This window comes from Meleagris gallopavo, chromosome 11 (assembly GCF_000146605.3).
Source record: "Meleagris gallopavo isolate NT-WF06-2002-E0010 breed Aviagen turkey brand Nicholas breeding stock chromosome 11, Turkey_5.1, whole genome shotgun sequence".
Taxonomy (NCBI): Eukaryota; Metazoa; Chordata; class Aves; order Galliformes; family Phasianidae; genus Meleagris; species Meleagris gallopavo.
The window spans coordinates 14,286,088-14,313,560 of NC_015021.2; the positions used below are offsets into that span (position 1 = coordinate 14,286,088).

The following is a 27,473-nucleotide window of genomic DNA, read 5'->3' on the forward strand; positions in this document are numbered from 1 at the left end:
GCCCGCTCCGCCGCCACGTGGGCTCGGGCCGGGGTTCGGGGGCTCTGTTTGGGGCCGAGGATGCCGCGGGGCAGTGGGAAGGGGAGAAAGGAGCGGGATGCGGGGAGGGAGAAGGAGGAGGCGGAGGCCGGGGCCGTGGGCTCGCTGGAGGCCGCGGTGCGGGAAGCCCGGAGCAGGGCAGCCCCGTCGGTGCGGGATTTCCGCTACAACAAGCAGCGGGCCCGGCTCGTGTCCCGGGGCTCCGAGCTGAAAGAAGGCGCCGAGTGCATCCTCTATTGGATGTGCCGGGACCAGCGGGTGCAAGGTAGGAGCCGGCCCCGCGCCCTGCAGTGCTGGGTGCTCTGGGGGGGCTTCTATTAAGCGTTCCCCGTTTGCTCGCCTTGCAGATAACTGGGCTTTCCTCTACGCCCAGCGCCTGGCCCTCAAGCAAGAGCTGCCTCTGCGGGTCTGCTTCTGCCTGGTGCCCACGTTCCTGGATGCCACCATCCGCCACTATGGCTTCATGCTGAGGGGGCTGCGGGAAGTGGCCGAGGTACAGCCGCTGCGGCGGAAGGTGGGATGGAGCCGGCTGGGAGCAGCCCTTAAGTCCTGTCCTCTCATTGCAGGAGTGTGCAGAGCTGGACATCCCCTTCCACCTGCTGCTGGGCTGCCCCAAGGACGTGCTGCCCAGCTTTGTGGTAGAGCACAGTGTGGGAGGGCTGGTGACAGACTTCTGTCCCCTCCGTGTCCCCCGGCAGTGGGTGGAGGAGGTCAAGGAGCGATTGCCTGAGGACGTGCCCTTTGCACAGGTGGGTGCCTCTGGAGGACGCACATCCTGGGTCTGTTGGAGAACACAGTGTGCATTGTGCCGTTAGGAACATTGGCTTCTGCTCACATCACCATATCCAGCTTCCCTTCTCAGGTGGATGCCCACAACATTGTGCCCTGCTGGGTCACATCCCCCAAGCAGGAATACAGCGCCAGGACCATCCGGGCCAAGATCCACAGCAAGCTCCCAGAGTTCCTCACCGAGTTCCCTCCTGTTATTCGGCACCCACATCCACCACCCAACCCCCCAGAGGTACCTGCAGAGATGCATTTGGTCCTGGGTAGCCTCATGGCTTTGTGGCCTTAGAAGGGGGACACCACCCACAAGTGGTGTGGAGATGGAGGGACCTGGGGGTGGGGGGTTCCATCTCCATTTTCACAGTGGATCTTTGCTGTGCTGGGCTGCTTAATAAACAGCTGGTGGGAGCTGGGGGCTTGCAGGCTGGGGACAGCCCTTAGCTGGCACATGGGGGACATATGTTAAGCCTGGGCAGCATCTGCTGCTGCGACTCAGCTCTCTTGCTGCTGGTTTGCTTCCAGCCCATTGCGTGGGATGCCTGCTACTCCAGCCTCCAGGTGGACCACACGGTGACAGAGGTGGCATGGGCGACCCCTGGCACTGCTGCTGGGCTGGCCATGCTGCAGTCCTTCATCACTAAGCGGCTCAAGTCCTTTGGCTCACAGCGGAATGACCCGAACAAGGCAGCTCTCAGCAACCTTTCCCCATGGTTCCACTTTGGTGAGTGCCCCAGGCCATCCCCATCCCATTAATTAAGGGCTAAGTGCTGGCGGCTCAGCCAGGAGCCCAACTCATGTCATACCCATACCCCCAGGCCAGGTATCCACACAGCGAGCCATCCTGGAGGTGCAGAAGCACCGATGTGCCTACAAGGAGTCGGTGGATGCTTTTGTGGAGGAGGCTGTGGTACGGCGGGAGCTGGCAGAGAACTTTTGCTACTACAATGAGAACTACGACAGTGTGCGAGGTAGCATCCATGGGGCTGGTGGACAAGGCTGAGGTTGGGCAAATACTCTGTTGTGGTCACCCCAATGCCCTGTTCCCGCTAGAGGATGGGCCACAGAACCCTTAAGGTTGGAAAAGACCTCTAAGATCATCGTGTTCAACCATCAGCCCATCACCACCATGCCCACTAACCCACATCCCTCCGTGCCCCATCTTTATGTTTCTTGAACCCTCCCAGGACCTGGAGGGGAGCAGTTTTCTCAGCATTGCTCCTCACCTCTCTCACAGGTGCCTATGACTGGGCACAAAGCACACTGAAGCTCCATGCCAAAGACAAGCGGCCTTTTCTCTACGAGTTGCCCCAACTGGAGCAGGCCACCACACATGACCCACTCTGGAACGCTGCTCAGGTTAGTGATCCCCATCTCCTTGTTCCGAGGTCTCTCCTCCGAGACCTGCGTCTGTGCTGGAGCCAAGCTGGCATGGGCTGACTGCTGCGGTTGTGTCCTTCCCTGCAGCTACAAATGGTGCAGGAGGGCAAGATGCATGGCTTCCTGCGGATGTACTGGGCCAAGAAGATCCTGGAATGGACCCGCAGTCCTGAGGAAGCCCTACAGTTTGCCATCTACCTCAATGACCGCTATGAGCTGGATGGGATGGACCCCAACGGCTATGTAGGTAAGCTGGGGAGGGGCATGGGCAGGTACAGCATGGGGATGAGATCGGATATAAGGAAAAACCTTTTTATGATAAGGATAGTGAAGAACGGACACAGGTTGCCCAGAGAGGTGGTGGGTGCCCCTTCCTGGAGACACCCCAGGTCAGGTTGGATGGGGCTCTGAGCACCCGATGGAGCTGTAGGTGTCCCCATTCAGTGCAGGGAGTTGGACAAGATGGCCTTTAAAGGTCCCTTCCAACTCAAGTGATACTATGATGAAGGAGAGGGCTCTGCAAAGAATCCCAGCTGCTTTCTGGCCCTGAGATGCCCATGGCGCAGGGCAGAGCTGATGCTCCATCCCCATGTTCGGCAGGCTGCCTTTGGTCCATCTGTGGCATCCACGACCAGGGCTGGAAGGAGCGGGATGTCTTCGGGAAGATCCGCTACATGAACTACGCTGGCTGCAAGCGCAAGTTTGACGTGGATCAGTTTGAGAGCCGCTACACCCACTGCAAGTGACTGTGACGCAGAGGGGTGAGGGACCTTGAGCTGATTAGCACTGCTCCCTGCACGGGTGGATGTGCTTTTTTCATGGTGCTGGCTTGCACTGACACAGATTTGCTATGGGTGGTGGTGGAGGGCTGGCTGCAACAGCAGCAAGTCTCAGGGCTTTGTTGTAAAGCTTATGGTTTGTAGCTTCTATGTTGGCAGTGCAACGCGCAAGGCCAGCTGCATGGTGAGGGATGCAGCTGCCTTGTCCCTGCTCACACTGAAGCTGAGCTCCCTGCCAGAAGGAAAAAAAAAAAGTTCAGGACACAACCCCATCTCATATTAACTTAGTTTATTAGGGACGGCATTTTCATTGCTACACTGTGCAGCAGTCCCATTGGGAGGGCTCCAGTGAAATGCTGGGGCAGCTTGTGGTTCTCCCTTAGAAACATTTGGGGCCTTGGCAAGCTCCAGCATCACGTCAGGATGTTAGTGTTGGACATCACCTTGCTCCAGAGCCCTCTGCCAGGTTTCAAGTCCCCACTGTTTTCAGATGGAGGGAAGAAAACATAAATAAACCAAAATCCATTTGCTTTTTTCTAAATATACTCAGTGCTTCTAGAACGGGATGTGGGCAATCTCTCAGCCAGTGCCCCATGACATTAAAGTGCTTCAAACAAAATGGTGTGGATGAAGTTGTGCTGCTCTGAGCCAGATCCCAGGAGGAGGGAGGCCAGCTCGTCCTGCTGAGCTGGATGGCAGCATGTGGACCAGAGGCAAGAACAGCGGCAATGCTTTCTGCTGGCAAGGTAGACCAAGTTGTGGTAGCTCCAGAGCTTCCAGCTGCAGAGCAGGTAGGAGAGCAGCTGCTCTCCTGGGGAAAATGAGGATAGATGGGAGGAGGCAAGAACTCGGGAGCAGGTGGGGAATGGAACTGCTCCAGGCTGGGACCCCTAGAGCTGGTTGTAGCAGGATGCTGCAGCACAGGGAGGAGATGCTGTCCTATCAGCAAGGCTTGGAGTCACACTGCGGCCACCTCTCCCAGTTCCCATCCTTGTCCTTCCAACCCTTCCATTACCCCATACCTAGACACATCTTGAAAGCCTTCTCACAGCATATTGCCCCCTGCTCTTCACCACCCTTCTTGCACATACACAGGCCCCACCATCCTTCCTAACATCCACCCTAATGCCGGGTGCGTGTGTCCCTCCCATGATAACTTGGTGCCGGGCACATGCCATGGGATAAAGCATCCCTGGCTACAGCATTTCCAGGGCCAGGCCTCTCTCCGGTGCACTCTTTCTGGGAGCAGCCTGCTCTGCTCCCTTGAGGGACCTGGTGATCCCTCTCCCAAGGGCGGCAGAACTGATGGGAGAGGGAACCCCTGGCACTCCCCAGCCCTTGTCAGGGAGTGATGGAACCAGGGGCAGGAAAGCTCTGGAGTTTTTAGACTGTTAAGTCCCAAACAAATTGTATGCTCCCTAAAATGAGCGTCTCCTCGGGGTGGGGAACAAACAGTTAAAAATACATACAACCACATTTAAAAAAAAATAAAACAAAATCCAGCCAATTAAAAAAAAAGAAAAGAAAACCAGGACAGAGAGGTTAGGGGGAGGTGATCAGAGGACTGAGCCAAGAGGCTTTACACATCCCGGCTGGTACAGGCAGAAGACAGCCATATGCAAGGCAGGTCCTAGTGCTGCTGCCATGGGGAGATCCCATGTCCCTTTTACAGGAAGAAGCAGCCCTCAGGGAGGACAGAGCAGCAGCATGAAGGGGATACAAGGTTTGAAGCCCTGCTAACTGTGTGTCCTGCCATGCAGAGCTGCCTCCAGCTTCATGCCCAGCAGTAGCAGTCCCCTCACACAGCTGCACATCCCAGCTGCCCCTATTGCAATGCCTTTGGGGTGAAGGGAGATGGAGCAGCTCAGCGTGGATGGTGTGAGGGGAGGTAGGGCTGACATACAGACTTTACGCCATTGCTACTTCCTCTGTTCTGATTCTGGAGGGAGAGCAGTGGTTTACTGGCAATGGTTCCAACCCAGATGTTAAAAAAGGGAACTGCTAAATGTTCCATCAACCCCCACCCTCCCTCCCAAGCCCTCCCGTACTTCCATGTACACACAAACTAGCAGCAAGACGCAGGATGGGAGGACTTGGAGAGCTGAATTCCCTCTCCCAGGAGCGGATGGCCAGAGCTTCCAGTGTCCAGCTGATGAGCAGAAAGTCCTGACCCCAGCAAGGACTCCTTCAGGAAGAAGGGGATGGAGATGGACAAGGAGAAGGCTGCAGATAGGCTCACAGGTGATTGCCTGGTTAAGATTCACTTTCTGCCTGCAGGGAAGACAGGACTGGCCACCACCTTTCCCCACATCAAGGCATCACAGTGTGTCCATTACCTGGAACAGACCAGATGACAGAAGATACTCCTTTCCTAACACTGCTGTACAGGGGAAAGCAGACTCCTTTGACACTGCTCCAGGTATGATGAGTGTCCTGCCATTCTTCCTCACCATAAGTATGCTTGGTTCAGTCTCTGGTGATGAAGGTGTAAATAAACCCAACGCCTGCTCCTCTGCCACACCATGCTTAGGTGGCTGTTGCTGCCTCCTGCTGCTCCAGCTCATCATCTTCATAGTCTGAGATGTAGGATTCCATGCTCTGCTTGGCCAGCAGCTCTCTCCGGGCTTGGAGTCGCTCGCAGCGAGGGCAGCGTGTGGACTTGAAGCAGGACTTGTGGTAGCAGGCTTTGCATTCTGAGGGGAGAAAAGGAGAGTAGCTGAGGGCTGGCACAGGCTGCCTGGCTCTCCACACTTGCAGGGGGATGCTCCAGATTTGTCCAGGAGGACAAACACCAGAAGCAGAGGTTTGGTGCTGCTCTGAAAGCAGCAAGAACTCACACTAACTTGAAACTGCTGCAATCTTAAGTCTGACACTGCAGCACATGCTTTGCTGCAGGGCAGAGCTGCTGCCCTGGTGAGCAAATACCACTGTAATATTATTTTAAACGCTGTTGTAAACAACAACTGATCTGCTGCTGTTATCATGTGGCGCAGACATAGGCCGTTTATTGAAGCACCCTGGTCTGGCTGCCTGTGTTTGGCTCCACACCTCTTGCTGGCACAAAGCCACTCAAAAATGAAGAAGCAGTCGTTGCTGACCCCCTTCCTGTTTCTCCCCATACCTCACCTTCACATGTCTTGCACTTGTTAAGCTCAAAGGGGAAGATGATGTCGCCTTCATTCTGGCAGAACTCGCAGATGAAGCCTTTGGCTTGGCACAGCTAGAAGAAAGGGTCGGGGAAAAAAGTAAGCTCCATGCTCCTCATCTCCCTGGAGCTGGATAGTAGGACACAGTGTCTTGCTCTACCTATGTGGGACAGTCCATCCCCAGCATGAACCACAGCAAGGCAGAATCAACGAGTTAAGGATAAAGTCAAAATGGGGTAAGAAATATCCCACATGTGCTGGGTAGCAGTTTATAGAACAGGTGAGAGCAGCAAGCATGTACTCAGTTAATTCTGTGATCCTCTGCATGTCAAATGCCTTCCCACTAGATATTTACACAGAAAGCCTATCCAAAGGGTGTTTCAGAGCTGTGCAGTAGGTGGCTATAGAAGCCTTACCACGCATTTCTCAACGTGCAGGCTGCCTGCCTTCAGGAGCTCTGTCAGGCGAGGCACCAGGTCCCCCCTCTTGGTGGCACTGAGGTCACTTAGAGAGTAGAGATGCAAATCCTCTGTCAAGTGGCCAGGCACTGCATCGAAGGAGTCCAGGAGACTGCAAGGACAGCAAAACCGGAGCTCAGAGCAGAGGAACTCTACTGAGTCAGACACAGGACTGCAAACAGCTTAACACTGCACTCCAGGACTCACTCTTTAGCTAGCCGGCATGTCTTAAACATGTTCTTCATGTGGAAGAGCTGGATTCGCAGCAGCTGGAGAGGAAGGAGGGACACAAGGTATCAGTAAACAGATCACAGACCTTAACCAAACACGTCTGCCCCATTTCCTGCACTGGTGAAATGACTGCTGCTCCGCTGGTACAGGAGTGTTTACACCACGCTGAATACAGCGAGCACAACCAGTCACCACACGCTCCAGGAAATAAACCAAGGCCCAGCTGGACACCAAGCAGAAATACCTTCCTATTCTGTGCTACTGCACAGGAAACAAGATATGAACGGAAACTGAGGTTTTAAGCTTCAGAAACTGAAATATCTGCTTCCCCTCAGCTTCTCCAGCACACGATTTACAACTGGCAGCCACCCTCCCCCTGCAAGCCCTGCCCGGGAAGGTGAGGGAAGGGGCTTACCCACACTTGATTGAGAGATTTCACCTTCCGGTACAGGGCAGGATTGATATCTTGCACGTTGAAGAGCGGGTCGCTCCAGATCTTGCTCAGCAGGTCTTTGGAGAAGTTGCTCACATAGTACTTGCTGAAGTCCCACTTGCGCAGGATGCGGCTGGGGATGACTGTCTGGGCGTTCTCGTGGCAGCACTGGCAGAAATACTTCCCCAGGTACTCACAGTACCGCAGTCGCTTGATGTAATCTAGCCAAGCCCAGGAAAAGGGGATAGTCAGGTGAGGTGCAGGCTCTGCCCATCCAGTGTATCAACATTTCCAGCGAGGAAGGCGTTCTGCCTTGCCCCAGACTGCTCAACACTGGAGCCTGAAAGCACGCTGCAGGCTGCAAAATTCTTTGAGGACCACAACCTGCCTATCAATCCATGCAGTTAGAGGAGTGCACAAAAGCTGTGACCCAAATTTGTGGATACAGACACTGCAGACCCACGAGGCTACCAAAGGATAGGAAGGTAAGCATGCAAAGACTGTCCATTTATAGGTCCCCAACACATCTATGCTGACATGTGAGCAGAGCTGGCAAAGGCCTTAGAAATGACACCAGGAAAGAGCGTACCATCTTCCCAATGACCTCATGCTGAGCTCTGCCACAATCCACCCACTCTGCATCTTCCCATTCTCACAGGTTATTGCCTGCTTTCCAGCTACTGCTCAGCACTCACCGGGATCGGTCCGGATGCCACAGCCTGCACACCGGTAATTCTGCTTGGCCACAGCTACCTTCCTCCTGTCCAGAGACAAAAGATGACATAAGTGAATCCAGGCCTGATGGCACCCAGCACCTGACAATGGGCGCTGACACAACTCTGGACATGCACGTCCACATTCTTTGCGATGTAAGTGTGGATGACAGCTAAGTGGAGGGGAAAGGCCTTGATGCACACCAAAGACAGGAAGCACAGGCACGAGATGGAGATGGTCAATATGCATTTAGCAGGCTGAGAGCAGAGAAGCCCTGCTAGCCAAGTAGGAAAGGAAGGACAATCAAGCATAGAAAACCTTAAAACAAACAGTAGGGAAAAATGGGGGGGAAAGGGCAGGTACCCAGAGAGCCCTCTACTGTATGAATTCTTACGTTGGGGCTGGGTGAACATTGAAGATGATCTGTGGTCGTGGGGGGGCCCACTCCAGGTTTCCACGCACCCGAATCCTCAGCTTGTAGATGTCAGCGTGTTCTCCGTCATCGGGAGAGACAGGCAGAGAGTCGGGGATGGGAAGGAGCTGGGAGAGGCAGGTAAAAGGGTCAGACTCCTGCCTAGAACTACACTGGCAATGCACCTGGCTGGTGCCTGGCACCTACTGCCTAGCCCTGTCCCAACAACAGGCTGTTGCGGCTGAACAGAGGGGCTGGAAGAAGGGATTTCCCCAGGAGTCTGAGCACTCTGCTGCATGAGGCTGCAGGAGCAGAGCCCGGCACTGCTGCACCCTATTTACACATGGGCTCTTCAGGAACTTTCACTATTTCCAAGCAGCCCAGGAAACTGGGCAGGTCTCCTCATGCTTCCCAAGCACAGCCTAACTCCGAGCTCACTGGGGCATGTGATACTTCAGCCCTTCAGGGTGTGGGCAAGCTGAAGAGCCTGGCAGAGTTCAGCACCATGGAAGATGAGGACCCTGGTACTGAATGTGATACCTTCAAGGAGTCTGATTGTATGTCGCTCAGATCCCCAGAACAACTGCGTATCAAAGAGCAACCTGCACTTCAAGGAGACCAAACAGCAGCCTCTTTGAAAAACCCACACAGGGGAGGGCTGAGCACAAAACAGGTAAACCCACCACGATGCCAAGTTTGTTCTCTGCAGATATTAGTAGGAAAAGGCCAAGGCACTGCTGCCCAGGAAGATATGGTAGCAAAACACCCCATGAGAACATGCTGCAGGGGGTAAGGAAGAAGCCACACAGCTGGGCTGATTGCCTCCCAGGGAGCTGTCAGCACCACTGGGGATACCTTCTGTTTTTTGTGTGGTTCTTCACTTCTTTCTGGTTCCTCCATGAGACCCAGACCCCACAGCCCCATGACAGCTCATTTCCAACACTGGTGCCTCAACAAAGGAACCATTTGGCATACTGACAGTTGAGCAGTTAGTGCACGCTGTGTCTCATGCATGTTCCCTCCAGGCACGTCATCCACTCCCAACGTACCAGCAGGACTTTTTTGGAAAGCTGCCTTTTCTTATACCAGCCAGGATGCCTAAACAGCTTTTTTAGAGACCATCTCAGGCCCTGAAAACCAACAGCAAACAAGCAATCAAGGTGCCTAGCAAAAGTAGTGGGTGAGCAGCCATGCAGGCTGTGCTTACGCCCCAGCTCTAGGGGATTTTGCCCCAGTTGTGCCCAAGCACCACTTCTGCTTGGGAGCCACCGCTGTTCCCAAACTGCTGCCTCGGTCCTTGCAGCCCTCTCGGCTGTTAGCCAAGGCACTGCACAGCAAGCGACAGGGCCTGGACAAAACCTATCCTTCTCTCCTCCTGTTTCATCAGAACTAGCAAAGGTCCTGGGCAGTGGGCATGAAGCCAGGGAATCTGGGAAAAGGATCAAATAGTCGGTGAGTTAGGATTTCCAAAGAGCAGTGAGAGCTCTGCACTGTATGCTTTTCCAATCACCGTGCCTCACTACTGCCCTGCTCCTGTGCTGGCATCTCCAGGCAGTGCCCATGTACCTTGGTGGTGCCACCCTAGTCACTCTGTCACCCTCCTGTACACAAACACACCCCTACCTTCTGTGGGGCATCGTGTTCAGGGACAAGCCATTCCAATTCGGAGGCAGCTGGCAGCTGCATGCCCTCAAACTGCTTCAGCAGACCCATGGCCACCGCTTCTGCAGAGTTTGAATTGCCGAATGAGTGGGATCTAGCCAACAAAGGAAACAGTTAGTACTAGGGGTCTCACATTCCCCCATTCTCTGATGCTATTCTCAGCTCAAGCAGGGACACAGCTTTACACCTGTCCCAGATGAGAGAGAAAGGCAAGGGAAGCTCAGAGCCAGCAGAAACTAGAAGCCAGGCAGGCCATATACTCTAAGTTGTGCCAGCTCCTCTTCCCAGCCTCTTACTACTAGGAATTGTGGGGATCTCCCCATACACAGCCACATCATATCTCATGTCCACATAGCATGTGAATGAACTTTATCATCCCAGGTGCTGCTTTCCAAATTCAAGAGTAGGACCCAGCTGTGCCTCACTGATAAGAAAATGTAGGGATGGAGGGAGGGATGTGCAACCCAGTGCAAATCAGCAGCTGAAGCACCTGGAAGTAGAGCTGGGCAGGAAAGGGATCTGGGTACCAAGATGTCTCAGTGCAAGTTGAATACGTACATGGACTCTGAGGAGAGAAAGGGCCTCCTGCTGGAGTCGGGGTTCCTCTTGATGTCTGCATCTGAATCAGAAACAAAATGGATGGAGCAAACTGGGCAGGACTGAAGGATACATTCACTCCAAACCAAAGCTTCATTTTAAAACTCGTCAAGCTGTTTAAAAGCACATAAACTACAGCATGAGCTTCTACCAGTGATACAGAGCAGCAAAGAGAGGTGCAGTCAAATTAATCACCTGTTGGGAGTTACAAGGTAAGGCAAGGCACGGTGGGATGCTGCAAAAACACAGCCAGGGATTTGGGGTGACAAGTGGTGCAGGTCACACACCAAGTCCTAGTGGTTACACAGCCTGTAACAGTGCACACAGCTGGAGCTATGAGGGCACAACAGCAAGGTTAGCTGGAAAGTTTAGTAGCTCTCTATACAGTATAGGTGCTGCAGGGCATTAGCAATGGGATGCAGAACCCTCCTCCCTATTGAACCACACAACTCAAGATAAGTGGCTGTGCCACAGCTTGTCAGCTGCTGCACCCACAGGCACTGGCAGCCTGAGTCCTGCGTTCAAGAGACAAGTCAGCATCCATGCAGCTGCAGGGGTCAGTCCTATGCACAGGCACAGAGCTATCAGGCTCTTTCTAGGAAGCAGAGATCCAAGATGAAGGTCCAGCTCCTTCCAGCCCCTCATGATCTCTGGAACAGACCTGGGCTTCACCACGTCCCTCCTCAGTGCCAGGATGTGGGCACCACAGCAGTACTCCAGTGGTACCTCCCCCCACACGTGGCTCTGGAGTCACTCTGCTCTGCTACCCAGGCAGGTCAGTGACACAGACCACGCAGATTTTGTCCAGGCACCAGCTCATGCTTGCTCTGCAGCAGAAAGCTAACACCCTGAGCCATCAGCTTTGCTAGGAAGAACAGGGTTGCTCCAGCAGAACAGAGAGGAAGAAGTTCTGAAGAAGTGTTCTCCTGGAGCAAATGACTCTGTCTTCAGCTGCTCCTGGCTTGAGAAAGGGAAGGATATGCAAAGAGCTCAGACTGAGCCTCGATAGACCTTCACTAAGTTTACAAACTCATGCTAGCAGAGGTCAACATGGACACATAACGCTCTGTTTGACATCCACTGCTAGTAACTGATACACGAAAGCATCCTGATGCTAAGGAATCTACACATCTACATCATGCAAACAGACTTCTTGTTGCAGAAAAGAGGGAACTCAGCTAAAATGAGCCTCTTAATCACATACCACACTGCAGACGTATCTACCATGCTCTGAAGCCTTCAGTTCTGTGCAAGAAGACTTTGCATGATCCTAGAGTACGACAAACTCAAGCAAACAGTGGAGCACACACAATATAGGACAGGCCAAGCACTACAAGATCTTGGGCAGAGCACTGCTATCATCTCAGAGAGGGCAGAGGGAGCCAGACCTGGCCCTAGACTCCCCCAGGTGCTGGGATCCTGTCATCACTCCCTTCCCACTCTTAATTGCAGACACTCCTCAAAAGTCTCCAGTTAGCTACCCCACATGTCTCTGCTGCTAATACTTTCACCATGTGGGACAGTCTCCAGGGGGTTGCTGAACAGCACACAAAGTCAGGGAAGCCACCCAGCCCCAAGCTGCCAGCTTCAGGCCAGGATGAGCTAACTCTGCATTGAATTCACTGGATACAGCAGGATTGACAGGAAGCTCTGAGCACCCTAATCTCCAGCAGGAGCAGCACACTGATGTCAAATGCCTGACAGCAGAGATCAGCAGCTAAGCAATACCAGGCTGCACATGATCGCAGCATCCAGGGCCTCCAGTGGGTAAGAAACATCTCTGTTCCAGCTGTTTTCGCTACTTTTCCCTCAAAGACCTCTTTGTAGAAGGATTCTTCCCCAAGTCAGGTCTGGGCAGGAAGGGAAGGGCTGGCCAGAGTCTGAATCAGAGTCATTGCACACCAGCTCTGTGGAGTCAAGCAGGATGACTCTTCCCCAAGGCACCAACAGCTTCAGAGCGCTTTGGTCCTGTGCTCACTCTGCCTTGTGGCCAAAAGCTGGCAGTAGAGTCATTCAAAGAGCAAGGCTCCTTTCTTTGTGGTTCCCTCCTTGTCTTGTGTGTGATCAGAGAAGCAATTGTTTTCAGCAGGGCAGCTCCATTCAGAGCCATCATGTTGGAGGGCAGCACCCCTGGGATGGACCCCTGGTGCTGCAGCAGAGGACTGCTGTCACCGAGCCCAGCAGCTACAGAATTACAGAGCTATGCTTTTGCCTTCCTCAGTCCCACCCCAGGCTAGACAGTCTTCCAAGCAACAGGCATGTTTTGTGTATTCAAAATACTGCATGGAAAAATGCCCTGGGGGACGGTGCCCAGGCAGAGCTCCTCTGCTTCCTCTTTGCTCCCAACAAAGCACCATCCTTCCACAGCTCTTCTTGCTGACACTTGGATGACACTGTGTCACTGTTCCCAAATCAGAAGGCATGAGGAGCTGGTTTACGTGCACTGAGCTGTGAGGAAAGACAGTTGAAATATCCACACCGGTGACTTAGGCCAGGGTCAGTAAATTTCAGTGATTTGTTGCCTAATCTGAAGCTGATCTGCTGATGAACTCGATACCTGATGAGCCTGTACAGATTGAGGCCTCTTCACTCCCTGCAACACCCTGAGAGGACACACTGAGAACTGTGCACGTGCGAGGCACACACACGCACACACCTTGCACACATACGCACGCGTGCCAAGGGAGCACTGCAGATACTACCTGAGAACAAGGAAGCCATTGACACTGAGAGGCCGTCCTTGGACATTTGAATCAGGTTAGATCCATCGTTACCATCTGTATAACACGGTGATGACAAAATAGTTCACTTCAGTGCTTTGGCCAGGCCAAAGGGAAAGGGCATAACACAAAAGCAACACTCGCATGGGAGAAGCCCAGAACTATATTCACACACCCCTAAAGGGACTTCAAAACCAAGTCCAAAATCTAGCCCTCAGGAACTAAAATGGGGGCTTTGCTGTCAAGTCACAGACGAGAAGACTGAGAACTTTATAGACTGAGACTGGATTGCTCCATCTTCTCTCGTCTCACCTCTAAAGTCTAAAGCATGACTGAGGTACTGCTGAGATACGAGCCATGTCCCAGAGGACAAACGAGGCTTCAAAGGAAGGGGATGACCAGGGACCTAAGGCAGGTCTCCTGCATGCAACAGGTTCAGCCGCACCAGCAGGCAGGAGCAGAGACCATGAGCAGTACAGGTCAGGATGTGACCAGCACCCACTGCTCCCACCCAACACACAAGTCAGCTCCTAGTGCCTGGGGAGGAAGAAAGCAGGGTGGCAGCCCTCCCATCTCTCCCTGGCTGTGATAGCTGCTCCGTGGACCCAGCAAGTGAAATGGAAACCACGTGCCAGTTCAGAATGCTAAAGGATTATAGAAGATTTTGAAGGAAAGTCATGCCACCACATGAGAGAAACTGGTTGCTCTGTTCATGCTCAGCACTCAGCCATTTGTTTGGGAAAAGCCATCCTGAAGGCCGAAGGGACATGCTCTGCTTCAGTGTGACTGACCTCAATGCAACCAGGCCCAGAAGTCTGTCTCTGTGCAAGAAGCTAATCCAGCCACTGCCTCTTACCTCGGATCTCGTATTCCTCCACATCCTCTGCAGAGCCAGAATCAGACAGGCGCATGGAGCCGTGGGAGCTGAACTGGGACTCGCTGTCAGTCGCCACAAGGCCTGGGAGATAAAGGGAAGGCAACACAGCCAGGCCATCAGTGCGAGCAGATGAACGGGGCACAGACAGCAAGGGGGTAAAGTGATAGCCAGCTTTGACCAGGGAAGGGTGGATAGCAAGGATGAAAAACAGGTTCTGTAGCTTCAAAATGAAACCACATTCCTTAACTCAGTGTCACCAGGGCACAAGTGTTACACACATATGGTATCAGCCCCACTACGGTCTGTAATATGGCAGGGTTTCACAGATCTCTGTACCACCCTGTTAGAAATGAGCCCAAAAAACATCACCCACTGTCTGAGCCCATCTCCTGGCAGGTAGAGAACATGTGCTTGGTGCGGATCTGCTGGCGCCTAATGCGAATCTTTTGTTTGAGCTCCTGGATCTCCTTGTCGCTGTCTTCCTCTTCCTCCTCCAGCTGCCGGCTCATCATGTTGCATTTCATCAGCTCGATAGCAGCAATTAGTGACTCTGAGATGCTAAAGTGAGCATTCTCCTGCAAGGCAAAAGCAAAAGTATTTGAGGCTGTAGCACAGGGAAATTGGGAAGCCTTGGCAAAATATGGTTTAATATTTTCATCCAGAAAGGTGGCAGAAAGACCTTATACCTTTCTGGCCCTATGAAGTCTTACTCTCCTATGAGAACCTAGAAATTAAAGCCCTTTGAGGCAACAGAATTGTTGCAAAACACAGGGCAAATCTTACAAAGTGGATGTGCAACATCTCCATGCTGGGGAGTCAGCACATGCCCGTAAGGAGCCACAACAGGCAGCCAAGCTGCTGCATGTAACGCTAGATGGGCAAATCCTTGTGGCCAGCCATAAATGAGCAGCTCAACTCGAAAGTTCTATGCCCAGCTCTGTAGAAGGAAATAGCATGGGATTATCTCCCCCACAGAGGAAGGTAGCACTGAGTCTGCAGTAAAATTTCTCCAGAGCACACAGGCTGCTGCCTTCCTCACCTTCTCCAGATCTGCACAGCTGCCAAAGTCCTGCTCAGAGAGGTAACTGATGAGGGACTGCCCTTCTGAGGGTCTTCTGAACATCCCTTCCCCCGAGCTCAGGTACTGGCCAGAGTCTAGAAAAGCAAGACAGGAACATTATGAAGGAGGGACCAGGAAATCCACTGCTCCGAGCACTGGGTAACAGCCCATGCTCTGTGTCAAAACACTGGCTAGTTCTCACAGCCAACAGCTGTTAATCCCACTCTACAGACAGAACTGGATCCAGCTTCATCCACTCTAATGGAGAACAGTGACCAACACAGGGCCATTACAATGACAGCAGGCATCCTGAAACCATCCAGCCCTCCTGAACATCCCAACCTAAGCCGGAAGGAGCAGGAGATCACTTGACTGTTCTGGCTGCTATCAGATGCTCTCCTGCTTCTCTGTGGCTCTTAGACAGGAGGCAGCAGTAATTTTGGAACAATGACTAGGGCCAGCTCTACCCTGGAGCACAAGGAGACCTTGACCTCAGGCAGCCCTAGGGCACCACCACAGCACATCATTAATAATCATCATCTCCACACATCCTGGGCAGAGCTGCTAAGACAGCAACCACAAAAGTACTCCTGGCAGGCTCTCATAACAGCCTTCAGGTAGCCAATGTTTGTTATTCGGGATAAAAAGAAAGAGAAGGCATATGCCAAATAAAAAACAATATGAATAACAGACATGCTCTAGCATACTGTAGGTAGCAGAGTGGATACACACCCATGCCAAAAGGAAAAACTTTTAATGAGCTGCTCAGCATTGATGCTGCTGGACCCACAGATGCTCCTGCAGAGCCCACATCTGAGCACTGCAGTGAGTCCTCATTCACCCAGAAGGCCAGACAGACCTTCAGGGTGCAATCCCCAAGCTAACAAGCCTTTCCAGTTCCCAAACAGCTCACTACAAGCCAGCTCCTGCATGCCTGCATCCCACAAGCAGGTGCCAGAAGCTGAGGCCGCTACAGTGCATGCCCAGGAGCAAACATCCCCACTGATGCTCACTGTACTCACCATACTCCATGTAGAGGGAGCTGGGTGTGCTCAGTTCGCTGCTCTGGGTGGAACCAGAGACTGTCCCTCTTCCTCCACCTGTATCTGCATGGGACTCTGCAAGGGAACAAGACAACACCAAGCACATGTCAGCAATCCAGAAGTGCCCAGCCCAGAGCATGGTGTGAAATGAAAGGAGATCATCATCATGTGGGTGGGCACAAATGGACGGGAATCAACACGGGAAATCTTCCGCCTGGCTCACCTGCTCTGTGCCATGCTTGAAGTCAAGCCCAAGGGGGAAGGCAACTAGAGGGGGATTTCAGGCAGCAGGGGATGGGTGAAAGGGAAAGAAGAAAAGGCCATGACAATTACGGATCAGCCAAGTCCTGAGCTTTCCTCTCTTTATGCCCTGCAAATCTGAGGAATGCAATTGTTCCTGCAAGCACCCCTGACAGCCCCATCTTCCTCCTGGAGCAGCTCCAAGGAAGAGTCACCCCACAGGGCTGGGACACAAGACACAGGGACATCTAAGCAGCCAAAGGATCTGTGAGGCTTGTGGCCTGGACAAGGGTGGAAGGAGGCATCAGAAGGACACACTCTTGCTCAGCTGGGAAAACCCAGGGTTCCCTGCGCACAGCCCCAGAGCCAGGATCACAGTGCTCAAGGTCACCTCCCCACACATGCTGCAGGGCTGCACACTGCCAGGCAGAGCTGGTGGGGACCGCCAGGAGCTGGCCTCATTGGGGACAAACAACCACCAGTGTTTTGCAGACAGTAAGGCTCCAGAGAGCAGCTGACTTGGCTGGGAAAGCCCAAAACAGCCTAGAGCTGGAAAGCAGCATCCTGCAGCCCCTGCTGAAGCCGGAGCCAGAGCAAGGAATAGGGCTAGGCACATCTGTCCCTGTTTTTGCCAACTCTAGGAGGAGCCTTCCCAGCCATGGACTGCTCAGCACCCAGTGCCATTAGCATCAAACTGCTCCTTGCTGCAGATCTGCCCCGTGAAAAGTATCACATTGAAGCCCACGTCTTCGGGGTTACCAGCCCTTGGCCATCAGGGGCAACCTCTTCTGGCTCCCAGAGTAATAGGGGTGGAGGAGAGAGTGGGGGAAGAAGCTTAGGGACTTGCTGGTCAGCACTTCCTAATGCCATGCAGGAGAGCTGGGTACCAGCCTTGGTCTGGACCACTGCTGCCAAAAACCAAGCTGGGATCTTCAGTCAGGCCACATGCATAAACCTGAGGCACCTTCAAAGCACCTGGGACTCCTGGGAGAAAAAAATTTTTGTTTGCTTTTTAAATGGATACTAATGGGTTGATGGAAATTCTGAACTGAATGCAGTGATCACTAATGAAAAGCTGTTTTGCTGGCTCCCAAACCTGCCACTGGATCTTCTATTATAATGGTGATATCCCTGAGGCCTCCTGGACAGACAGAGGAGGAAGAGGGCAGCATTAAGGGAGAAAAAACAGAGACAGACTGGTTACTACGCAGCAAGAACTTTTGTTTCTCTCACGTAGGCAGCACCAGTGGGACTGACTCCCACAAAATGGTTGTCCCTTCACTCCTGAATCCTCCCACCATGCATTCACACACTCAAGAGCACAGGAGAGCCCAGCAGGTTACCAGTACCATGACAAGAGGCTCCCAAGTCTGCCACAGCTCTATCCCCCAAGTGGACAGGATCAGAGGGAAAGGAGAACAGCTAATTCTGCAGCATCTCTGCTGTTTGCTAAGGTTGCAGTGAAGGCCACAACAGAGCTGTTAACACCAAAACTAGACTGACATTCTGGTGTCAGCCCATCACTCCAGTGTGGAGCAGGAAGATGGAGGGTAACAATCAAACCTCCAAAATGCTTGCCCACTGCTCCCCTTGCTCATCTGACACGCAGAGTTGAAAGGACAGCCAACATCCCAATATTGGTGACTCCCACCTGGCCATGGTCCCACCACTGTGCCCACACCCCACAACCACCCCATGAACCAAGCAAAGTAACCCCATTACCGTGCAATTTCCCCGAAGCCACATTGGTGTCAGAGTGTGAGCGCAGATGGCTCTTCTTGAGGATGCCCTGCGACACCGATGACTGTCCCTCTGAAAAGCTGGACCGGCGCAACAGGCCCAGGCCCCTGCTGCCACATCCGTTCGCTCCCCGGCCCCCTGAGTCCAGCTTCTGGGAGCTGCTAGAGGAGAACATGTTGGAGCTGCTGCTCTTACTGCTGCTGGTACTGGTGCTGCTGCAGGCCCGGCCCCGGCGCCCCAAGTTCCCGATGGCCAGGTACTCCGGCCCATCGTTAGCATCGCTTTGTGGATCATCCTGACTCCCTGTCCAAGTGTCCTCACTCTGGCTGGTGGTGCTGGAACTCATCTCGTTGGCTGGAGAGAAGGGATCTTTGGGTGAAGGGATGTGGGATGGAGGGACAGCGCTGGGCTGCTCCAGAGGGGACCTGCCCTCACTGAAGGAGGAGGACCGGGAGGCCAGGCAGTGTTCCTGGGGTTGGCTGGAGCTGGAGCTGATGGAGGAGCTTGCTGGTCTCCTGTCTGGACAGAGAGAAGAAGAGGATGTCACACATCCTCTGTGTGACCCCCTGAGCAGCAAGGAGCCCAGCCTGAGCTTCCAGCACCCCTGGTTACCTGAGAGGCCAGAGGAGGTCGGGTGAGGCAGGCTGGAAAAGGACCCGCAGTGGTGCTGCTGCATGCAGCCTGGAGACAGGGTATAGAAAGATCTAGGGAGCGCAGTCAGGCTCTGACTCTTTGTCACCGGAGACAGACCTTCACCCTTCCTGGTGAGCTGAAGAGAGGAAGCATCAATAAATCAGCATCTCAAAGGAGCAGCTTAAGAGACAGAAAAAACTGGACCTGCAGGGCCTGCACAAGCACCTGGTTACCAGCCAGCACAGCCCTGGGGCTGCAGGATGGGAGAAATACGCTGCAGCAAAGAAGGGAAGCAGCTCTTTATGCACAGCGAAGCAGCAAGCTCCATCTGGAAATTACCAGGCTCTCAGCGAAATGATCCAGGCAGCCCAGTGCCCCAGGCAGGCAGCTCTGGTGTCCTACAGCATCGTGGTCACACATCTCTCCTGTCCCAGCAGAGGGACCTGAGGAGCACACGGAGGGCAGTGATGTGCCGGCCAGCTGAAAGAACACAGACCCTATTTAATGAAGCATCATTAATTACTCTCCTCTGGGGAGCTCTTTGCAAAGAAAGCAGCTGCTGTTCCCCTATGAGGAGAAGGCAGCTGGCACAGGGAGGCACTGGGCTGGTGGCGTCACCAGCAGGAGGGGGAATCTGGCTATCCTGGGTGCTGCCCAACCCTCTGAGTGTGGCTGACCCTGAAGCCTGGGTCTTTTGGAGATGGCTTTAGAGGTGTCTCTTGAAAGGATATGGTTCCTGAGCCTCATATTCAGATTCTTGATAAGAGCCAGAACCGAGGTGCCTCACTACAGACACCTCCTCCCATCCCCCCAACCCCTTCCTTTTGCTATTTCCAAGTCCAGGCCCTTGTCCAAGGGTTCTGTGTGCTCTGAATGCAATATTGTATGAGCAGCCACAGCCGTACAGCATTTAGGGGATGCAGAAGCCAGGGGTCTCAGCTCACCATGGATGTGTCGATCTGAGCCAGCAGCCTGGGGTTGTTCTGCTCGACAGCCTCCAGGCACTGCAGCATGGCTGTGACGTGGGCGTCACTGAGCAGGAAGGCTGTGTCTGCAGAGAGAGAATTGCTGTCAGGGGGCTTTCTCCCCACCGCCACCAGCATGAGGGTAGCAGGAGGTATACGATACTCTTCCTGCAGCAGTCCGCAAGGGAAAAATTGTCAGAAAAGTCACCAAGGTGCTGGATATAAAACTTGGCAATTTTAGGAAAAACCTACATGAAGAGGAGGAGATGAGAGCCTTCCTCACCCAGCCAAAACCTGAGCCAAAAGATTTGCATTCCAAATTATTGTATCTGGTTCAAGGTTTTGTCCTAATTTGGGGGCTATGGAAAAACTTCTCTCTTCAGTACTCTAAAATACAAGATTAAAGAAAGATTCTGTCCCAGATCAGTTTAGATATCTTTGTCCTTGCTATCTATCTTTACTTTTTGACAGATTCTCAAGTTTTCACAAAAGTTCCTAATGTGCATGAGTGGGCTACAATTTTCACCTACAAAGGAGAAACACAGCTGCATTTCCACACATCAGCAGAGGTCAGACCTTCATCTCTTTGTTTAGAAATACTCCAGGGGAGGGAAAAAAAAAACTATTTGAAACATAAAAAATTGACTTTCTTTGCACATTTTATTTCTTTGTAATGGGAAATGCATTTCTCCAAGTTTGTGGACTGGGATATGGGTTTGAGACCAGACTGCTTGGCTGCCTGCAGCAGAAACCTTTCAGACTATGCAAAAAAGCTGCTACAGCCTGATCTCCAAAAAGAAAGAAAATGAGAATATCCAACGCATTCAGACTTGCTCAAGCTCCTGTTAGGGAAGCAAGGAGGACCCAGACAAGCAGGACAAAGCATGTTGCAGACAAGCTCACTGCAGAAAACTAAAGCTCAGCTCTTCTGACCTGCATCCATGCATATACAGTATGGACACAGCACGCTTTGTCTGACAGCACAGACTGCACAGATGCAAACTACCTTTTCTGCTGCTCCCCTGAAGCATGATTTGGAAAATCTGTTTTCATACAAGGACGAAAAAGACGCATTTCTACTTACCTGTGTAGAACTTCCTTATGTACTGCCTGTTCCCCAGGAGAGGTCTGAGCTGTGCCGAGAGGCAGTGGAACTGCAGGCTGTGCTGCAGCCACAGCTGTGCAATAGCTTGGTCACTGTGGCTGTCTGGGCTGGGCTGGCTGTTCTCATGCAGGCTGATGAACTGGAAATGAACCACGAAGGCACAAGTTAGGGCAAGAAGAAGTAAGCAGAGGAGCAGGGATCATTCCTCCTCACAGCTCTGCAGTGCCAGGCACTGTTGGTGAGGATGCAGTCACATCCAAGCAGCCACCAAGGGAGCACAGGGAGACAAAAGCACCGGAGAGGAACAACACTTCAAAGGTCAGCCAGCACCAGTGACCAAAGTCCTACCCACAGCCACCAGCAATATGAATTTCAATGGCATGTTCTCCTACCCCTGACCTGGAAGGACCCCACACTCCCAAATCTAATTGCTTTCCTGCAGTGACATCATGTTCTTGCTGACACATTAACTGATGTGAACATTCTTGCTGCTCTACAGCAGACTGCAATGGAGAGCATGAAATCTGCTCACGTGACAAAGAGCAGCATGGTGCCTTCAGGTCTCAGGGCGCTGAGGGCTGAGAGCATCATCCCTGTGCATCAGCAAACAGCAAAAGCTAGGCACAGAAGAGCCAGATGAATGGTCAAGACCGACCAATATAAAACCCAGAAATGGAACAGATGAAACCTCTGGAGATTTGTACAACAGCATAAATCTCCGCTGTGTGCACAGAAGCACTGCTTGTGCCAATTCCCTTGGTGATGCCTGTTGTACCCAACCAATTGAAGCTGGAGGCCAGCCTGTAGGAAATAAACAGCTGATTGTCTAACCCTAAACCACACCAAGTTCCTGGGATGTAGCTCACACACAACCACAGTGCTAGTTCGTCCTTCACCAGTGGGTTCAGCTGCCTTCCTCCCCCAGGCTGGGCACACCAAGGCACCCACCAGAACTCACCTTCTCCAGGTGATGAGCAGAGCTGGGACTCAGGCGGCGGATGTCCTTCACGAACTGCCAGTAATCCTTCTGCCTGCAGTACACCTGCTGGGAGAGGCTTGATTAGGGCTCACCATACACACGAGCCTCGAGTGACACCACAATGACAGTACAGCTGGCTTAGAGAACAAGGAGGGGGTGTTCAACCCAGAATCTCTCAGGAGCTCCCAAATCACTGGTCCCCTCCTGCCAAAGATGGACCTGGAGCAGCAGGCAACACAAAACACATCCCAGCAGAACCTGCAACAACCGCTGTCCTCTGATGCCAGTCACCAACAAGGACACACCAGCATGGCTGAGCACCACAGATAAGAAATGTGATGCAGCACGTTCTTGGCATTGCATTCCTATCAACTCCTTACTGCTGTTTGCCTTGGCTCTGTTCAGACAGTGAGTTATTTCTTCTTAGTTATTCTTCCAGTCAAAGAGGAACTGCAGAAAAATTGTTCTCCTCAACACTTTATCGTGTTTAAGCACAGTCCCAACTGTCTCTCTTTCAAAAAAAGTTAATTTTTTTTTTCCTCCATCTCTGCTTCCTCTTTCACAAGTATAAGAGGAAGGGGTTTTGTTTTGTGGTTTACTTGCTTGGGGGGGTTATTTTTTCTGTTGTTTCTATTTTTAAGACCAAAGCACCAACACAAACATTTTATCCCTTTATATTCAATTGAGTTTTTCTGGATAAAATAATAAAATTCATACAATAGTTTAAAAATCTCTTACAGTGTACACACAGATTTTTTATTGTTTTATTTCTAGTCATAGAAAAAAAAAGCTGATACAAAAATACGTAATTAAAAGGAAGTTTCTCTGAAGTAAATATAAGAAAAATCCTGCTAAGAAGCTGTACCTTCTATGGGCCTCCCTTTGTAGCTAGTACAGATGGAGTACATAGAAGTATTTAGATATACAGACATACATATACAGAGAGAGAGAGAGGGTATATATAGGCAAAGCATTTCTAAGAAAGAACTGCCTTTGCACATAGCATCGAGAATGTTGTTGTGCTGCCCTATTTTGCAGGTGTCTATTTCCTCAAGCTGTGGCATGAACTGTTACTAACACAGAGACATGCAGAAAATCATTCCAATCTTACTTTCAAAGCCGACAAATATCATGTATATCAGAAAAGAGCACTGTATTCCTCATACTTAAAAGGTAACTTTTCTCTCTGCTCAAAGGGAGATCGCTGGCCCACATTGCTGCAGACTGACAGCACAGAGCATCACTTGACCAAGTGCTGTGTGCAGCTCCCAGATCCAAGTAGCAAAGCTGGGATCGACTCTTCCATCCCATACACAGAGTTTTACAGCTCCTGGGTCCCAGCTGTGCAGCCCTTCTGGCTCCTCTGCACCTGGAGATGCCTGCAGTGTTGGAGCTGGTGGGAATGTTGCCCCAGGCATGCCCTGCAGGCTTGATGTAATCTTATCGAGAAACAACTGCTGTAATTGCAAGCTGAGGGGAGATCTGAGCGTCTGCAGAGGCTCTCCAGAGCAGGAAAGAAAAATTCTTCTCAGCAGTCATGGAGATGGGAACAGCTGGATGAGAATGGTGGAAGCTGGATACAGGCCCCTTTCACACAGAGCACAGATCCGGCTGCCAGCCCCACTATTCACACAGCTAACCAGAACCAGCCAAGGTCTGAGGCTTCTCTTGCCAGGCCTCGCAGGGGAGTTGTCCAAGTACACACAATAGGAGGCTGGCTCATGGCACATACAGCACTGCTGCTTTGCTGCACGATGCAGTGCGGCCAAGGGAGGAGTAGGCCTCCCCTCAGCAAAAACACCTCAAAAGCACACATGATGGAAAGAACACAGGCACGGGGCCTTCCGAGGCAAGCTCAGCTCCTGCCACAGGACTGTGGTGTGGGTGGTACTGAGGCCTACCTTGTCATGGATGAGCCCATGGTACAGGATGCTGTGCATGTCCCTGCAGAGCCGCTCCAGGCCGCCATACTTGGACCAGACGTTGGGGTTGCTGGTGGACACCAACCCTTCCACTGTGGTCTTCAGGTTGCCCAGCAGCTTCCAGTGCTCTTTCCTGCGGAGGAACACAGTGGGTTGCCTAATGAGCACCAGATTCAGGGCACAAGATGCTTCACAGCAGGCCAAGTTCACTCCAAAGGCTCTGGTCAGAGTGAAACCTTTGGTGGTTGCAATGTACGTTTCATAGATTCATAAACAACAGAACCACAGAATGGCTTGGGCCGAAAGGAACATACAAGCCCAGCCAGTCCCAACCCCTGCCGTGGGCTGGGTGCCCCCACCAGCTGAGGCTGCCTAGGGCCCATCCAACTAGGCCTTAAAAGCCGAAATGTGCATTCCTGCAGGGTTTTAACAAAAGCTTTGGAGATAACAGTCTAGAACGAAAGTTTAACCTTTACATTGGCAAGAGAAAACCCTGGTGTTTTAGACATCTGAAATCAGCCAGATTGCCAAAATAAACAAAACAAATTAAAAAAAAAAAAAGGAAAAACTGCTTTTGTTTTTGTCCTCGTGGATTAAAGTGTGGGCTGTAAACTTCTTGCAGCACAAAGAAGCATGCTATCAAGCAATATAATCCCACTACTCAAAAATAAGCTTTTCTTGAAAATATTCCCATTTTGAGAGTGCTTTATTATTTCAAAACTGATTAAGTGAACGAGCAGATAATAAAATACTGGCTCTGCTTCAAGCGCCCCTGTAGCAGGTCTCTGTAGGGAAACCTCAGTGGCTTTAGCATTTACCTAAGCTTAGCTCACCAGGCAGCCCAGACAGCCAGCAAAGCTTGTCACTTGTCACAGCAGCTCTGCAGCCAGGCTGCAATTCATCAGCAAGCCTGAACACACTGTGAACACACATATCAGCAGGACTATGCTCACGCACAGCTCAATAACACCACTGCTGCCCAGAAGAGAGGAAGCCCTGCGCAGGGCTGTGAAAGCTGCACTGCAGGAATTCCTAGAGCCGTACACTGCAATTGATGCCACATCATCCTCCGCTGTTTGTAGCCCCATCCTCTCTGCCACACTAATGGTAGAGAGAATGAAGCATGGGGAAATGCCACTACAGGGAATGAGGCAGAAGGAAATTCCCAGCAAATCAACCAGCCTGCGAAAGGCTGGAGAACTGCTAAATTGAGATGTTTCTATATTGCATGAGACTGAGCAGCAAAATGTGAGTAGATCCAGAGAAAAATTAAACAATGGAGACGTGTTTGCCCCTAGCCCCCCAGGTCTATACTGGTTGGTGCCTGGACAACAGCAGCTGTTTTCAGATCAACCTAAAGATCAGAATTTAATCACAGATTCCCAGCAAGCAGGTTTATCTCAGGAGAGAATGAACTAAACCAAAGGCAGTATCCTGGAGGAGATGTGACCTGAAGAGACAGAGCAAACCTCATTCATCTGAACCAAGAGGCTTTTCCAGCCCTGCCCCCACGCACCAAGCTCTGAGCAGCAGCACTGTCCCTGGCCAGAGAGCAGCTGCCAGACACAGAGCTCCACCAGCTCCTCCCCAAGGTCTTTCCAACACTCAGAGTGAGGAAATGCAAGTGAAAGCTCAGCCACGCTGCTCACTTTCCAGGTCTGTGAGTCAGGGAAACTCCCACCTCGTTATTTTGTGCTATAAAAAGCATGCAACGAGCACAGAGATGCAGGGCAGCAGAGCCTTGTGCTCAAAGACCCATCTCACTGCAGGGGCAGCTGTGCTCCGCCAGAGGTTGGGAGATGGGGACCCGAACACAAAGGAACCCTCACACAAAATAACGTAACAGTGCCTCTGCCACTGCATTCAGCATGCAGGAAACGGTGAGCACAATTAGAGCACCTTGGCAGAGATGATTCAGAACCTCCCAAAAGTCAATTAAATCCCTCAGTCAACAGAGAGACTCCCACTGGATGGGATTCATTGGCCCAAATGATTCAAAAGCATTTCACAAGTCGGACATTTAGGACTCTACCCATTCCTATTGGACTCTATCCATGCAGCTGCCTCTGGGCTGGAACACAGCAGGAAAGCATGCAGTGACACAAGCCCAAATAAAAGAAGAGCCATACACCTGGCTGCAGGTGACAGTGAGGCAACACATAGCAAACTGCCCTCAGCTTGGTCTGGACTCACAGATTAACCCTTAATTCGTGGCAGGATCTACTCCTCTCTCATTGACAGAGATGCCAGGAAGGATGGAAAAAGACAGGGTGCCAGCTGCCCTCCAGTTCCCCATTTCAGCAGGTGTTCAGAGCAGTACTGAGAAATTTGCTTGTTTTTTTTACCAAATAAGGAGAATTATTTGCTAGCTGTTGTAAAAAAAGCCTCACCCACCCTGACCTGACACAGGGGTAAGGCAAATTCAAATCACAGCATGAAAATACTTCTTCTTCCAGGAAGGACAAAGCAAGCAACACGCCCAGGAAAGGTCACAGTACATGAGCAGACGCTTGCCTGCAAGGGACATGTGTGCAGCTTTCCCTGTGCCCTAGAACAGCCTGCTTTCCCTATCCGTATCAGCTGAGTGCATTTGCATAGCTCCTCGCTGTACCCCAAATGCTGGGCTGGGGAGAAAGGAAGAGAGCTGGCAGGACAGGGGTCAGCCTGCTCAATACATGGGGCACCACCCGAAGCAGCTCAGCTGGAGTCAGGGATGTGCTTGAATGCACTGTGATTTATGATTTCCAGGCAAGAATCAGGACGTGATCGGACTGCAAAGGAGATGCTGAGAAAAAACAGCTCAAGCTCAACAGGAGCAGCAGCATTTCCTTGGGGAAACCATGGCTGGGGTGTGGCTGCACTAAATGGGGTTATAGTCTGAAGGGTGCTCTGGTGCACCGCTTCATACAGGAAAAAAGATAATTCTGCCCTGGACATGCTGAAAAATGAATTGGTCATTATATGAGAGCCTGATAACACTGGGTATCAGTGAGACCGCAGGCACATCTCTCTCCCTCCCTACATACACCCTCTGACTCAGCCCCCACTTCCAACCACCAGCTCTATGGGTCTGGGCACTCCCTCTTCTTACTTTACCACACCAGTTCTGTTTCAGATACAGTCAGACCAATCTGTGGTCAGGAATTGTTCCAAACAGAACCAAAACTTTTGCTTTGCAGTAAGAAAAGAAGGAATAGAGCCTTGCAGCTGGAAATCACTTAATGGCACTGCTGATGAAAACGATGGGGAAATTCTGCGGGAAATTCTGCAGGAAATTCTGCTTGTACTCTTAGGGCTTTCCCAGTCCTTCCATGCTAGCTAGGGCAGGAACAGCTCGTGGCCCAAGTCAGCAGGGGTGACTCAGGGCAGGTGCAGGGAACAACGCTGCTGAGTCAGGTAAGCTTCATTTAAAAGAGGAAAAACATCAAACCAGAATCACAGAAGTAGACGACATCCCCAAACCGGAATCCTTCTTACCAACCACATGTGCTGTGCGCACCCCAGTGCTCTGCAGGATGCACCAAGCTATGGCTGCTCTCCTGGAGGCATCGCTGA

At 51.9% G+C, this 27,473-nt stretch overlaps 2 protein-coding genes across 4 annotated transcripts; one reads left to right on the forward strand and one right to left on the reverse strand.

Annotated features, from left to right (window-relative positions):
- The first annotated feature begins 18 nt into the window (after window positions 1-18).
- LOC100551374 (deoxyribodipyrimidine photo-lyase-like) lies at window positions 19-3,600 on the forward strand. The gene is made up of 9 exons (XM_003209143.4): window positions 19-304; window positions 387-532; window positions 606-788; window positions 902-1,060; window positions 1,348-1,546; window positions 1,641-1,793; window positions 2,060-2,181; window positions 2,290-2,449; window positions 2,803-3,600. The coding sequence occupies exons 1-9, from the start codon at window positions 61-63 to the stop codon at window positions 2,946-2,948; spliced, it is 1,512 nt and encodes a 503-aa protein (XP_003209191.1). The 5' UTR covers window positions 19-60; the 3' UTR covers window positions 2,949-3,600.
- An 800-nt stretch (window positions 3,601-4,400) lies between these two features.
- RUBCN (rubicon autophagy regulator) lies at window positions 4,401-27,473 on the reverse strand. Of its 3 annotated transcripts, XM_010716781.3 has the most exons (22): window positions 27,396-27,473; window positions 23,898-24,051; window positions 21,976-22,059; window positions 20,997-21,156; window positions 19,892-19,998; window positions 19,287-19,427; window positions 18,927-19,083; window positions 18,297-18,833; window positions 16,314-16,409; window positions 15,271-15,386; window positions 14,605-14,806; window positions 14,211-14,312; window positions 13,337-13,411; window positions 10,596-10,656; window positions 9,999-10,131; window positions 8,358-8,503; window positions 7,945-8,009; window positions 7,232-7,470; window positions 6,793-6,854; window positions 6,544-6,697; window positions 6,108-6,201; window positions 4,401-5,674 (listed from the first exon to the last, which is right to left on the reverse strand). In XM_010716781.3, exons 2-22 carry the CDS (start codon window positions 23,934-23,936, stop codon window positions 5,508-5,510), a joined length of 2,937 nt encoding a protein of 978 aa, XP_010715083.1. In that variant the 5' UTR covers window positions 23,937-24,051; window positions 27,396-27,473; the 3' UTR covers window positions 4,401-5,507. The 3 variants fall into 3 exon arrangements, with proteins under 3 accessions (XP_010715083.1, XP_019474609.1, XP_010715084.1); XM_019619064.2 differs by lacking the exons at window positions 19,287-19,427; window positions 27,396-27,473 and having other exon boundaries at window positions 23,898-24,049; XM_010716782.3 differs by lacking the exons at window positions 13,337-13,411; window positions 27,396-27,473 and having other exon boundaries at window positions 23,898-24,049.

Bases quoted from the DNA above. Each gene is read 5' to 3' on its own strand.
- RUBCN (XM_010716781.3), bottom strand. From the start codon at position 23,936: ATGCACAGCATCCTGTACCATGGGCTCATCCATGACAAG. The intron at 14,313-14,604 runs GTGGGTGATGTT...TTTATCTCCCAG, and splicing joins CCAGGAGATGGGCTCAGACA to GCCTTGTGGCGACTGACAGC. The intron at 8,010-8,357 runs GTAAGAATTCAT...GTCTCTGGACAG, and splicing joins AATGTTCACCCAGCCCCAAC to GAGGAAGGTAGCTGTGGCCA.
- LOC100551374 (XM_003209143.4), top strand. From the start codon at position 61: ATGCCGCGGGGCAGTGGGAAGGGGAGAAAGGAGCGGGATGCGGGGAGG. The intron at 1,547-1,640 runs GTGAGTGCCCCA...CCATACCCCCAG, and splicing joins TTCCCCATGGTTCCACTTTG to GCCAGGTATCCACACAGCGA. The intron at 2,182-2,289 runs GTTAGTGATCCC...CCTTCCCTGCAG, and splicing joins CACTCTGGAACGCTGCTCAG to CTACAAATGGTGCAGGAGGG.